This window comes from Trichogramma pretiosum, unplaced genomic scaffold, assembly GCF_000599845.2.
Source record: "Trichogramma pretiosum strain Unisexual culture from Peru unplaced genomic scaffold, Tpre_2.0 scaffold135, whole genome shotgun sequence".
NCBI classification, from domain to species: Eukaryota; Metazoa; Arthropoda; class Insecta; order Hymenoptera; family Trichogrammatidae; genus Trichogramma; species Trichogramma pretiosum.
This window is the reverse complement of record NW_019640813.1, coordinates 22,241-36,019: the sequence shown is the minus strand read 5'-3', so window position 1 is coordinate 36,019 and position 13,779 is coordinate 22,241. Positions and strand designations below refer to the sequence as shown.

General features: G+C 35.6%; 2 protein-coding genes across 2 annotated transcripts; both read left to right on the top strand.

The window, feature by feature from the left end:
- Positions 1-333: 333 nt before the first annotated feature.
- Positions 334-3,711, top strand: LOC106653937 (probable RNA polymerase II nuclear localization protein SLC7A6OS). Its single transcript, XM_014373603.2, has 3 exons — positions 334-672; positions 756-1,449; positions 3,479-3,711. Exons 1-3 carry the CDS (start codon positions 514-516, stop codon positions 3,709-3,711), a joined length of 1,086 nt encoding a protein of 361 aa, XP_014229089.2. The 5' UTR covers positions 334-513.
- Positions 3,712-7,042: 3,331 nt separating this feature from the next.
- On the top strand, positions 7,043-11,588 carry LOC106654007 (DNA-directed RNA polymerase II subunit RPB2). Its single transcript, XM_014373694.2, has 5 exons — positions 7,043-7,187; positions 7,612-8,010; positions 8,178-8,491; positions 8,575-10,479; positions 10,560-11,588. The coding sequence occupies exons 1-5, from the start codon at positions 7,172-7,174 to the stop codon at positions 11,448-11,450; spliced, it is 3,525 nt and encodes a 1,174-aa protein (XP_014229180.2). The 5' UTR covers positions 7,043-7,171; the 3' UTR covers positions 11,451-11,588.
- Positions 11,589-13,779: the final 2,191 nt, after the last annotated feature.

Genomic DNA, 13,779 nt, shown 5'->3' with positions numbered 1-13,779 from the left:
TTTATAATGACAATAGAAAAATTCTCAAAATTACTTGATTTAATAATTATTTCAAATTTTAAGTTAAGACCAAAAAAGTATAAGGGGTTCATTGAATTTTTCTTTCGAGTTTGTCAACAAATTATTGGTGTGGCAATATTTATTTGAAATAAATGCAAAAAAAAATATTCATTATATATTCGAAATTACATCTTTACAAGAGTTTAAATTTCGCGCTCACTGTGGGTGTTGTGCTGTGTTTGAGAGCACTGCGCCTGGCGTCAGTCGCCAGTCACCAGTTGCCACTTGCCAACTAGCAGCCGGCTCGTTGTCAGACGTCTCACTGGTCGCGGTCACTCGCGCCAGACGCCAGTACTCTGTAGCAGAAAGATTTCAGCTAAAACCACGTGCTCGTTAGAAATTACGTTTATTGATTGAATTGATCATAATATCCACATTCAGTGCAGTTTTAACCTAAAAGCCCACTCTGTATTCATTATAAATAGCATTGAAAAAAAGCTTTTTCACAATAAAATGGCTTCAGTTATTCGAGTTAAACGCAAGCGTGGAGAAGATAATTTAGACGCTTTGAAAATTCTGTGTAAAAAACGAAGAACAAACGGTGAAGAAGCAGCTGCGTTGGAAACTGAAACTGCAATATTCACCTTTGCTGGCACTGTAGAAGATAAACATGTAAGACTATTGTATAATATCTATTTAATTTCCATTTAAGGCAATATTTAAAATAACTCTAACTAATACTATTAATATTCTAGAACGAAGCTGTAGTTAATAGAATTCAATCTACAAAGGAAGAATTGCAATCCCAGTATAAGAAACACACCGTTGATATTGTCAAGAAAGTTAAAGAACAAACGAAACAAAAATCATGCCAAAATCGGTATAAAGTAGTCAATAGTCTGCGACAGTTAGATAAAACAGGAGATGAAGAATCAGAATTTAACATTGTAGACATAGAAGATGTCAACGCATATTCTGATGATTCAAATGTAAATTATGAATATGATTTGTATTATACTAATGATGCTGATTTAGTAATGGATGATGCTACAATAGTTTTACAAGAAATACTATTTGATTACGGAGAGATTAATTCTGATCAAGAATTTGTTTATGATGATGATGATAATTCTAATTCTGAATCAAATTGGAAAAATGATTATGGAGAAAACCCAGATGGAGAATCAGATGGAGAATTAGATGGAATATCAGATAAAGAATCATATGTTGATAATTCTGAGGAAGAGGAAGGATTGGAAAAAATGGTTGACTGTATGAAAATCCACGATGATAGTAGTTCGTCATGGTCTGATAACGATTCCATTTATGGAACGGATGATGAAGATGATGGCGGTCTTTTTGCCCAATTTAAAAAAAAATATTGTAGAAGCAGCAGTTACTGCAGCGATTCTAGTAGTAACAGTGAAAAAGAATCAAGTGACTGTGACGGTGATGATGATGATGATCATCATTATTATGATAACAATGATTACGATTATGATAATGATGATGAAAATGAAAATGATGATAATAATTAAAATGATCATTGAATGCATGTAAAAATTAAACTAGTGATAATAACAGCGATGATTATTTTCATTGTACAAAAACAGAGCATATGCCTAGTTATGCTACATCAAAGTACAATATAACTGTGATAAGTGCTATCTAGTGATACATAGGTAGCAATGTATAGAACAAATTTACCTTTAAAAGAAAACAATAAATATAATTTTATACATACTTTGCACATTTTTATTAAATTATACAACCCATTAAATATTTTCAATTTTATAATCAAAAAGTACATATTATTATTTTTAAAAGGAAAGGAAAATGATGATTGACATTAAAAAACTATTTATATTATTTAAATCTTGGTTAAAGATATGATTGGTGTACATTTATAGTATAAGTACTAGTAGCATAGAGTAATTGAGAAAAAAATAAAATTTTCATTTTTGATAGTAATTGGAAATTATAATGATTGCAAGAGAATCTAAAAAGTTTAAACTTGAAGTTTTTACTGTATTCTCTCTACTCATCTAAATCTAAATTCTTTCTAATAAACTATGACGATAAAGTTAAAAACAAAGTATGCTTTTTAACTTTACTTGGTGAAATTTACATTGCAGAACTACAATAATAGTTGTAATTGTTTCAAGAATTTGGGCATTAAAAAAAAAATGTTTGTTGTTAGATTATGGATGTATACAATATGTTATGTCCTCTATGAACATCTAATTCCTCGTGATGTACCGAGCCAGTAAAATAGTCATTTTTCTTTTAATCTTTGAAAATCCCAAAATTGACACTAAGTTTTTTATTGAAAATTAGTCCGGAATAACATAAAAAAGCAATAAAATCCAACAATATCTTTGTGACTTTGTTGCAGGCAGGTCAAAGATATCTCAGGTATTACCTCAAAAGGAAAAATGCGTAAAGAAAATGGATGGTGGCCGAAAGAGCGCAAATTTTTTTCATATAGCAACTAAATTTTAAAAAAATTCATTAATTAGTGTTATCTAATTAATATAATATCCAAGCACAATTCAATACAATGTGGCATTTACTTCGACTTTGCTGTCGACTCTTGTTCGGATTTGAAGGCTCCGAATCTATAATGTTTTATAAATGACAAACTCATGTCATGCTTATTCGTGCATTTGAATTATATTATTACATCGTGATCTTTGGAGACGTTTAAGAGTATATGAACGAATCAGACGGGTAAACTGCTGCTTTTAAACTACCTCAAACATTTTTACAATCGAGAGATTAAATTATTCGATAACACTATTCAATAAATTTTATTAAAATTCTTTTGCGATATGAAGGAAATTCAATTATTCAAATCAAATAATTATTTTATGAAAGCAACACTTCCATTTTATAAGAGTAAATAAATATTTCATTGATTTTATGCAATTGATTGTAGACATTAAATATTATATTTCATTGAAATTTTGAAATAGAATCATTTACGGGAGAAAATATTTGTTTAATCCAATAATTTATTTCATAATTTCAATGTTATCCATGTTGTTCATTTAATAATATCATTTAACAGAAATTATCAAATATTTTGTTGCACCAATGAAATAATTTTCATTTTGTAGTTCAACCCAAGTTTCTAGAAGGCGCATATCAAAACTCCTAAGTAACTAAGTGAATTTTTGATTGATATATACTAAACCTTTTAACACTCACCTCCAATGTGATTAATAGTTGTTAAGTGGGTGCGTTCCTAGGTAGGCTAATCGTTAGGCAAAACTTTGAGGATAGCTGGATAAGATTTGCGTCCAATAAATATATGTAATTGTTCGATCGTCTCTATCTAGCGCCTCAAAAATTATGTGTTTTTTTTCGCGGAAGGAAGTGAATAATGCACTCAAGTTTTTTAGTACTTATAAAGTATGTATTTAACTATATTGACAAATTTTTTCCGACCAAAAAAATCGAATTATTTATCCCCTAGCAGCGTTTGCTGGAGGTCGTGTTAAAAAAGATACCTCAACGGGCGGCAAGCTAGCGCCTTCAATTTTTGCCCGAAACCAAAAATTCGAGGTTCCTCTTAAACTAGATGCCATTTGCTGGAGGTTGAATCTGAATAATTGCAAAAAATTAAAAATTGATAAAATGGCGGAGATCTTACTCTACGACGAACTACTCTTTGGTGTCGCCATGTGTTATACTGATGCACTCAGATGAATTAGGAGCACGATCAAAAAAATTTCGAGCTTATGGGCCGCTATATGCGCGATCGCTACATTTGATTGCGTTACAGCAGTGAAAGTAGCTTGACTGGGGAAAAAATATCATAAAATTTAACGATATTCTATTGATTCAATAAAACAATTTGATTAAATGCGCTATGTGTAATAGTTTTATTGAATTTATTATAAGACTAAATTAAATGTATATTATTTTTTGCTGATTCCATGAATCGTTTCAGTTATGATAAACAAATATTAGATCGAATAAATGAAAGTAGTTGATCATGTCAAAAGAAGCTCAGTAAAATTTATTAAATATTTGATTGAATCTATACAAATATTTAGAAACGGTTATGAACTCTTGTGAATAAAATTTGTTACTATTAGCAGTTTCATTAATTAATTAGATTAATTATATTTTATTAGCTGATATTCAATACAATTAATTTGAAAATTATTTATCTTTTAAATATACTCGAGAGAGAAGTTGAATCATTTCTATATTATTTAACACTTTTTCATTTGAGTCATTTTGAGCATTTTTTGAGATCTTCATGTGCTATCTTTTGGTGTCTGAGCAAATTAATTTTTTGTCTGAATTTCTTCTCACATTTGTCATATGCATAATCCTTGAGACCTTCATGGACTGTCCTTTGACGTAAAAGCAAAGATTGTTTATACAGAAATTTCTTCTTTCACTTGTCACAAGCAAAATCTCTCCGACTTTTATGTACTGTCCTATGGTGTAAGAGCAAATGCGATTTTCTTGTAAATTTCTTCTCGCATTTGTCGCAAGCAAAATCTCTGCGACCTTCATGTACTGCCTTTTGGTATGAATGCAAATGAGATTTGTATCCAAATTTTCTCTCGCATTTGTCACATGCGAAATCTTTTTACCCTTCATGGACTGTTGTTTGATGTATGATCAAACTGCCTCGTTCCCCAAATACCTTTTCACACTTGTCACATTCGTAATTTTTACGACCTTCGTGTACTGCCCTGTGGTGGTAAAACAAACTGTGTTTTTGTGTAAATTTTTTCTCGCATTTGTCGCATACGTAATCTTTGCGACCACCGTGTACTGTTTTTTGGTGGACGAGTAAAATCGGTTTTTGTGTAAATTTCTTCTCGCATTTGTTGCATGCAAAATTTTTGCGACCTTCGTGTATTGTCTGTTGGTGGCAGAGTAAACCCGATTTTCGTGTAAATTTCTTCTCGCAATTGTCGCACGCGTAATCCTTACAACTTTCGTGCACCGTCTTTTGGTGCCTGATCAACTGCATTTTTTGTCCGAATTTTTTCTCGCAACTACCACATGTGTAATTTTTACTACCTTCGTGGACTGTCCTTTGGTGAACACGCAGATTCGATCTGTGTCCAAATTTCTGCTCACACTTGTTGCATGCGTAATCTTTTCTACCTTCATGGACTGTCGCTTGGTGGATAAGTAAAGACTTTTTCTGTCCAAATTTCTTTTCGCAATGGCCGCATGCATAATCTTTGCGACCCTCGTGGATTGTTTCTTGGTGTCTGAGTAAATGCTGTTTCTGTGCAAATTCTTTCTCACACTTGTCGCACCCGTAATCCTTACAACTTTCGTGTACCTTCATGCTACCTTCATGGACTGTCGCTTGGTGGATAAGTAATGACTTTTTCTGTCCAAATTTCTTTTCGCACTTATCACAAGTAAAATCTTTACGACCTTCATGGACTGCTCTTTGGTGTCTGATCAAATCCGATTTTTGTCCAAATTTTTTCTTGCATATTTCACAGGAGTAATCTTTACAACCATCATGGACTGTAGTTATATGCAAGAGTAAATATCGTTCACTTCCAAATTTTTTCCCACAAACGTTACATAAGTAATCTTTGAAGATTATGAATTTCTTGCAACCATCATGGACTCCCTTTACGTGGGTGAATAAACTCTGCTTACTTGCAAATCTCTTAGCACACTTTTCACACAAGTAATCTTTGAAAACTTCGTGGAATATTTTTTTGTGCCTGAGTAAAGTTGGTTTATTTTCAAATTTTCTATCGCACTTGATGCACATGAAATTTTCAAGATCTTTGTGGGCCAATTTTTGGTGCGTAAATAAACTCGATTTTTTCACAAATTTCTTCTCACATTGGTCGCATGCAAAATCTTTGTGGCTTTTGTGTTCTGATATTTGGTGCCTACTCAAATGACTTCGGAACTCGAATTTTTCTTCGCACTTGTCACATGCGTAATTTTTTTCGTCATTATGAATTGTGTCTCGGTGTGTAATCAAGCTTGATTCTAGTCTAAATGCCTCCTGACAAGTATCACAAATGTATTTTTTGTCGTCTGAAACAACAACGTCTTCTTGACTTAAATTGTTTTTCGAAACAACTTCCTCAGATTTCTTCTCACTTTTATCCATTTTTGGTGTTAAATTAAACGATAGATCGTCCATTTAGAGCCACAGACGTTGAAAGAGTATATTTATCTTTCGATTTTATGACTTGCTTCAATGGCAAAGGCAACAGTCAAACTTATTTGTTTTTACCTTGAAAACGAGTCTATAACACTCTATTATAACCCAATGTATCAAGGAAATAAGTCAAAATCATTTAAGATAATAATGTTTATATCAAGTTGACGATTTGCGATATTTGAACCAGTTTAAAAATATAATGACGACGATTTCTTCGAGGAAATTCTTTTGGTCCTCTTCAGACTATATACTTAAAAGTAAATAAATCCGTATATTTATGATGTATATAATTATGGCTTTTTTGAAAGATCCACGAAAAATAAATGAAATAGTAGGTCAAAATAATACTTTTTCTATAAAATCGTGCTACTGATAGACGCGCTTTTTATATGATTAATACATAGAAAAAAAGCCCAGAAGTCGTAATTATAAACATCTGTTTTGTTTCCATACCGATTCAGAAGCTATTTTAGACTCGAAAAATCAGAAGCGATTCGCAGACGTACTTTTCAAACCTTAATTTTTTACATTTCTGTAAGCTTCAAGTCTTCAGAACAAATAATTAAAAATTAAGAAAAATGTATTACCGGCTATCCGAACCTGACATCAAGTTTCGAAATTTTTTGGAACGTTAAAGCAAATATTTAAAAAATATCTCAAAAAGAAATCCTTTTGACAAGGTTTGGCAATACAAAAATTTTCAAAATTGGACAAAAAAAAAAAGCGTTACTCAAAAAATGTACCTTATTTGAAAAAAACGCGCGTGAATTCGATGAAACTTTAATACCGACTGGACGCCTGTTACCGCGTTGCGACGCCACTCATGCAATCGCATCATAAGTTTCTGTTCGAACTCCGGAGTATTAGTTCAAATCAGTTAATGCCGGTAGGCTCATTGTTGTTGATCTTCGTGGCAATCTTACAGTGAAAATACTCGATAAATATATATTTGGTGATTGTTTTGATTGTTGAACGTCAAAAGAAACATCGTTCAAGATGTATGACGATCAAGGTAATTATATGCACTCCATCAACAATGGCTATATTCTTAAAAAATTTATCGACTCAAAACATAACCTTTTTCGTTGTCAAGTTACGAGTACTAATGCTTCTTTTACATTTCCATTGATATTTTTATTGATAAACGACTAATACACGATGAATCCCTTTTATAATGTACTGGTACTGTTATGCATATAATGCAATTGTTGAACTAATGTTTACTTTGAATCAAATTTCTTCTGCAGACTTCTTATGGCATAGAAGTTGTATGTATGGTGAATGCCGACATTTTTGTGTATAAACTAGAATTATAATAGAGAAATTTTGAAACTAAGAGGAATTTTCTTTTCAAAAACAATGAGCTATGAATAGTACATTGGAAAAGTTTTTATTGATAACAATAAATTAAAGAAATTTATATTTTAATTTTATAGATCCCTATGACGATGATGAAGGGCAAGAAATATCTTCCAAGCTCTGGCAAGAAGCTTGTTGGATTGTCATCAATGCATATTTTGATGAAAAAGGTTTGGTGCGACAACAGCTTGACAGCTTTGATGAATTTATTGAGATGTCTGTTCAGAGAATCGTTGAAGATTCACCCGTCATCGAAATTGTTGCCGAAGTCCAACATACAACTGGCGAAATTGAGAAACCAATGAAGCATCTTGTAAAATTTGAACAAATTTATTTATCTAAACCTACACATTGGGAAAAAGATGGTGCTCCGTCGCCCATGATGCCTAATGAAGCAAGATTGAGAAATTTGACTTATGCTGCACCACTTTATGTTGATATTACAAAAACTGTAGAAAAACCAGATGAAGAATGCAGTAAGTATTAACAACACATAAAACCTATATTAAATTCTTACATCTCTCAATAACATCAATTATACTACTATTAAAATTGAATAGTCAATTTACATTTTTAAACTTTATATTAAAATTAATTATTCATAACTTATTTGATCTACATAAACTTTATTTTAATTTTACAGCATCGCAACATCAGAAGACATTCATTGGGAAAATTCCAATTATGTTGAGATCTAAATATTGTTTATTGGCTGGTTTGGCTGATCGTGATTTAACTGAATTAAACGAGTGTCCTTTGGATGCTGGTGGCTATTTCATCATCAATGGATCTGAAAAAGTACTGATAGCTCAAGAGAAAATGGCTACCAACACCGTTTATGTTTTTAGTATGAAAGATGGTAAATATGCCTACAAGTGTGAAATAAGATCTTGTTTAGAGCATAGTTCGAGGCCAACTTCGACATTATGGATCAACATGATGTCTAAAAGTGGAGCAGTGAGTACCATTTGTCCATGATTTTTTATTCAAATTGAAAGTGAAATTAGAATTCTCTAAATGAATTTCATTAATGTTTACAGAATCTTAAAAAATCAGCTATAGGCCAACGAATTGTAGCAGTTTTGCCATACATCAGACAGGAAATTCCTATCATCATTGTATTTCGAGCACTTGGATTTGTAGCTGATCGTGATATACTTGAGCATATCATTTATGATTTCGATGATCCTGAAATGATGGAAATGGTAAAACCATCTTTTGATGAGGCATTTGTGATACAAGAACAAAACGTTGCTGTCAGCTTTATAGGGGCCCGTGGTTCAAGGCCAGGTATCACAAAAGAAAAACTCATAAAGTATGGCAAAGAAATTTTGCAAAAAGAAATGTTACCTCATGTTGGTATAAGTGACTTTTGTGAAACAAAGAAAGCTTACTTTCTTGGATATATGTTTCATCGATTGCTTTCTGCTTCTCTTGGCCGTCGTGAGCTCGACGATCGAGATCATTATGGTAACAAACGTCTAGATTTGGCTGGTCCATTGCTAGCATTCTTATTCCGAGGTTTGTTCAAAAATCTCATGAAAGAAGTTAAAATGTATGGTCAAAAGTTCGTGGACAGAGGAAAAGATTTTAATTTAGAACTTGCCGTAAAGACCAAAATCATTACAGATGGTTTGAGATATTCTTTAGCTACTGGTAATTGGGGTGACCAGAAGAAAGCCCATTTGGCAAGAGCCGGAGTATCTCAGGTATTGAACAGGCTCACTTTTGCTTCAACACTCTCTCATTTGAGAAGAGTAAACTCTCCAATTGGCAGAGATGGTAAATTAGCCAAGCCTCGTCAATTACATAATACTCTGTGGGGAATGTTGTGTCCAGCTGAGACCCCTGAGGGAGCTGCTGTTGGTCTGGTAAAAAATTTAGCTCTTATGGCATACATCAGTGTTGGATCCCAAGCATCACCTATTCTTGAGTTTTTGGAAGAATGGTCCATGGAAAACTTGGAAGAAATTGCTCCAAGCGCAATTAATGAGTCTACGAAGATATTTGTCAATGGTTGCTGGGTAGGCATTCACAGAGATCCAGAGCAACTCATGAAAACTCTTAGAAAATTGAGAAGGCAGATGGACATCATTGTGTCAGAAGTATCAATGATCAGAGATATTCGTGATCGTGAGATCAGAATTTATACCGATGCTGGCAGAATCAGTAGACCTTTACTGATTGTTGAAAACCAACAACTTTTGTTGAAAAAATCTCACATTGACATGTTGAAAGAAAGAGATTATAACAACGATGGATGGCAAGAATTAGTTATGAGTGGAGTAGTGGAGTACATCGATACTCTAGAGGAAGAAACAGTAATGATTTCCATGTCACCAGATGATCTGAAACAAGGCAAGGAGTACGCTTACTGTACAACTTATACACATTGTGAAATTCATCCTGCCATGATTTTGGGTGTTTGTGCCTCAATCATTCCATTCCCTGATCACAATCAAAGTCCCAGAAACACCTATCAAAGTGCTATGGGTAAACAAGCTATGGGAGTTTACATTACCAACTTCCATGTTCGTATGGACACTCTAGCTCACGTCCTTTATTATCCTCACAAACCTCTTGTCACTACCAGATCGATGGAATACTTGAGATTCAGAGAATTGCCAGCAGGCATCAACAGTATTGTAGCTATCTTGTGTTACACCGGTTACAACCAAGAAGACAGTGTCATCCTTAATGCAAGTGCAGTCGAAAGAGGATTCTTTAGATCTGTATTTTACAGATCTTACAAAGATGCCGAAGCGAAAAAGTTCGGCGACAGCGAAGAACAGTTTGAGAAGCCAAACCGCCAGACCTGCCAAGGTATGCGTAATGCCTTGTACGACAAATTGGACGATGACGGAATCATTTCACCAGGTATTCGTGTATCCGGTGACGATGTTATCATTGGAAAAACCATGACTCTTCCAGAAAACGACGACGAGGTTTGTATAAAAATCCAATTTTCTACATCTTCGATTATTTTAGTTCTTATGTTTTAATAATTCATTGTTTAACTTTGCAGTTGAATAGCACAACAAAACAATTCACAAAGAGAGATGCCTCGACATTTTTACGTAACAGTGAAACTGGAATCGTCGATCAAGTTATGCTGACCTTGAACAGCGAAGGCTACAAATTCTGCAAAATTCGAGTCCGCAGTGTACGTATCCCTCAAATCGGCGACAAATTTGCATCTCGTCACGGTCAGAAAGGTACCTGCGGAATCCAGTACCGTCAAGAGGACATGCCCTTCTCGTGCGAGGGCATCACACCCGACATCATCATTAATCCTCACGCCATCCCATCGCGTATGACGATCGGTCACTTGATCGAGTGCATTCAGGGCAAAGTTTCGTCGAACAAGGGAGAAATCGGCGACGCTACGCCCTTCAACGACGCCGTCAATGTACAAAAGATTTCAAGTCTCCTCGTGGATTACGGCTATCAACTTCGAGGCAACGAAGTCATGTACAATGGCCACACCGGCCGCAAGATCAATGCCCAAGTTTTCTTGGGTCCGACCTACTATCAGCGTCTCAAACATATGGTGGACGACAAAATCCACAGCAGAGCCAGAGGACCTGTACAGATTCTGGTCCGACAGCCCATGGAGGGTAGGGCCAGAGATGGAGGCCTGCGTTTCGGCGAGATGGAGCGCGATTGTCAAATCAGTCACGGAGCAGCTCAATTTCTGCGTGAACGTCTCTTTGAAGTGTCGGACCCTTACCGCATTCACGTTTGCAACTTTTGCGGTCTGATTGCCATAGCCAATCTGAAAAACAACACCTTCGAATGCAAAGGCTGCAAGAATAAAACACAGATATCTCAAGTTCGATTGCCCTATGCGGCCAAGCTTTTGTTCCAGGAGCTTATGTCGATGAACATCGCTCCACGTCTTATGGTAGTCTCCTAAATCCATTTGCTTGTAAATATTACAGCAACTGTTAGTTCGTTTAATTTTGTAAATATATTTAAAAAAAGTACATTCAATATACATCAGTATTGTACATCAGATATACAATATTCGTTAATAAATAATTTTACTAATTTATTCATGCCTTAGTTGTTTCTTACTAAATAAGATTAAAAAATAATTATTTTATTAGTCAACTGATCACTATGAAAATTTTCACCAATCAAGTACTACTATGATAACTTAAAATCAATTCATATTCAGATGTATGTTCTTAAATTTTAACAATACATTTTATATTTCAATGTTCGACGATACCCGAAACATTTGAACTCGAATGGGAAGGTAACGTCATTGATTGATTCTTAATTTTCAATATTGATCGTTGTATACACGTTCAAAAGATTCCATTTCGAACGAGCTCGCGAAAGACAACGACTGACGAGCGCATCATGTGCTGCCCCCTACTGTAATCTGCAGTTACAATCACCGGTTACAACGGACCAAGTGTTCTCGGTAGATCGTATCAAGTTCAACGTCGAAATTCGTATTATCCACGTTTTTATTATATCATTCGATTATACTTATATTAATATCTCAATGAAATTGTGCATTTAAAGCATCGTGTCGATCACTAAGAGCATACATATATTTCGAGACTTATAGGTATCGACTCGAGTACATATTTTTGAATTTATTCTCATGAAATTTTATGTATCGTTGTAATTGCAAGTTTTGGTGGCGATTCAAAATCAAGATCTAAGTTGAATCGACGTTAAATAAAACCGATTGCATAATTCGTCATATATTTTTGCCCTTAACCTCGAACTGGCTATATAATCGCATAACGGTGATTTTGAATTCGAGGGTCGAAATCGAACATTCGTTTGTTTCAATATATAAGCGGCACATCTTTTGTACCAATTCGATCTCCAGCTATAAAAGTATTAATAATCGCGAGTGACAACTTTTTGAAAAAGCATCGGACGAAAAGTACATGAAATATACATTAACAATCATGCCAAAAGTCTCTGGTCAACCCCGTCGCGTCGCGTCGTCCTCGCGGGACTCGTCAGTCGCGCGAGACTCTCTTTATCGCAGTTATATAGGTATGCAAGCCCAAGTGCTATACATAAATGTGTGTGTGTGTGTATGTTGCGCTATATACCTATGCAGTATGCATGTGCCTTACACACACCTATATATATAATAAGAAAAATATATATATCGGCGAATGCTCGCGGCATTGGCCAATGCGAGTCGCGCTTGGGAAGGCTAAGCCGGAGTCACGTGACTCGTCGTCGCCAGCGCGCACAGGCACAGCCGCGGAGGCGTATCCCAGTTGGCGCGCTAACGTCGCCGATTGCACTGGCTGATAGGGCGACGACGACGACGACGACGACGACGAGCAGAGCAGAGCAGAGCACACTGCACACTGCACACAGTGTAGCAGTACACCGAGAGAGCTCTCTTCGCACGCCGTATATGCCCAGCAGTGGTGGGGGTATACATATAATACATACCGAGGCGCGCGCTTTTGCACGTCGCGCGAGCTGAGAGAGAATTCGCGCAGACACGGCTGACGTTTCAGTTGCCCCGCGACCGGCGGCCGAAGCATTCCAGCTCCCGAACCTTGCTCGGTTTTTTTTCTCTCGCTCTTGCTCTCGCTCGCCGTTGCGAAACTCGCCGCTCTGCCGAATCCGATGTGTGCTTTATCGTGTCGTACAGAGGGAGATATATGCAGTTTGTTGCTCTTCTCATTGTTGTTGTTGTTGCGCGAGAGAGAAGAGTTCAAGGACTTATTTCGTGCAATAATATATTGGCAATACTTATGCACACGGTGCATGCGTGTGCGCGCGAGTAAATGTGTGTAATTGTGCTTGTGCTCCTGCGATACTCAACACGTTGATGAAACTTTTTGTTTCTGCATAAATACAAAAACCAAGATCGAACGATGATGATGATGATGATGCAGGTTCGATCGTAAAAGTGCGCGCTATTCTCGAGTAAAAATCGTTTTAACCCGCGGTTCGCAATTCCGCTGTGTCTAGCTCGCCAAAACTTGGTGTCTGTGTATGAAAAAAAAATAGCCAAATAGAGAATTTGCTATCGATCGATCGTTGAATTTTGACGAGTGTGCCCAGAATCTCACAAGAAGAAAATCGTCGTTTTCAGCCGAGTGCCATCGGCCGCGTGACATCTTCTCTATAACTACTGCCTGTGACCCTGCCCGTTATTCCTTTTTTTTCTTTCCTATAAGTTTATCAATTTTGTGTTTGTTCGTTTGCCGAAATTTTGCGTGTCATCGATCGCTCAAAGGTGTGTACAA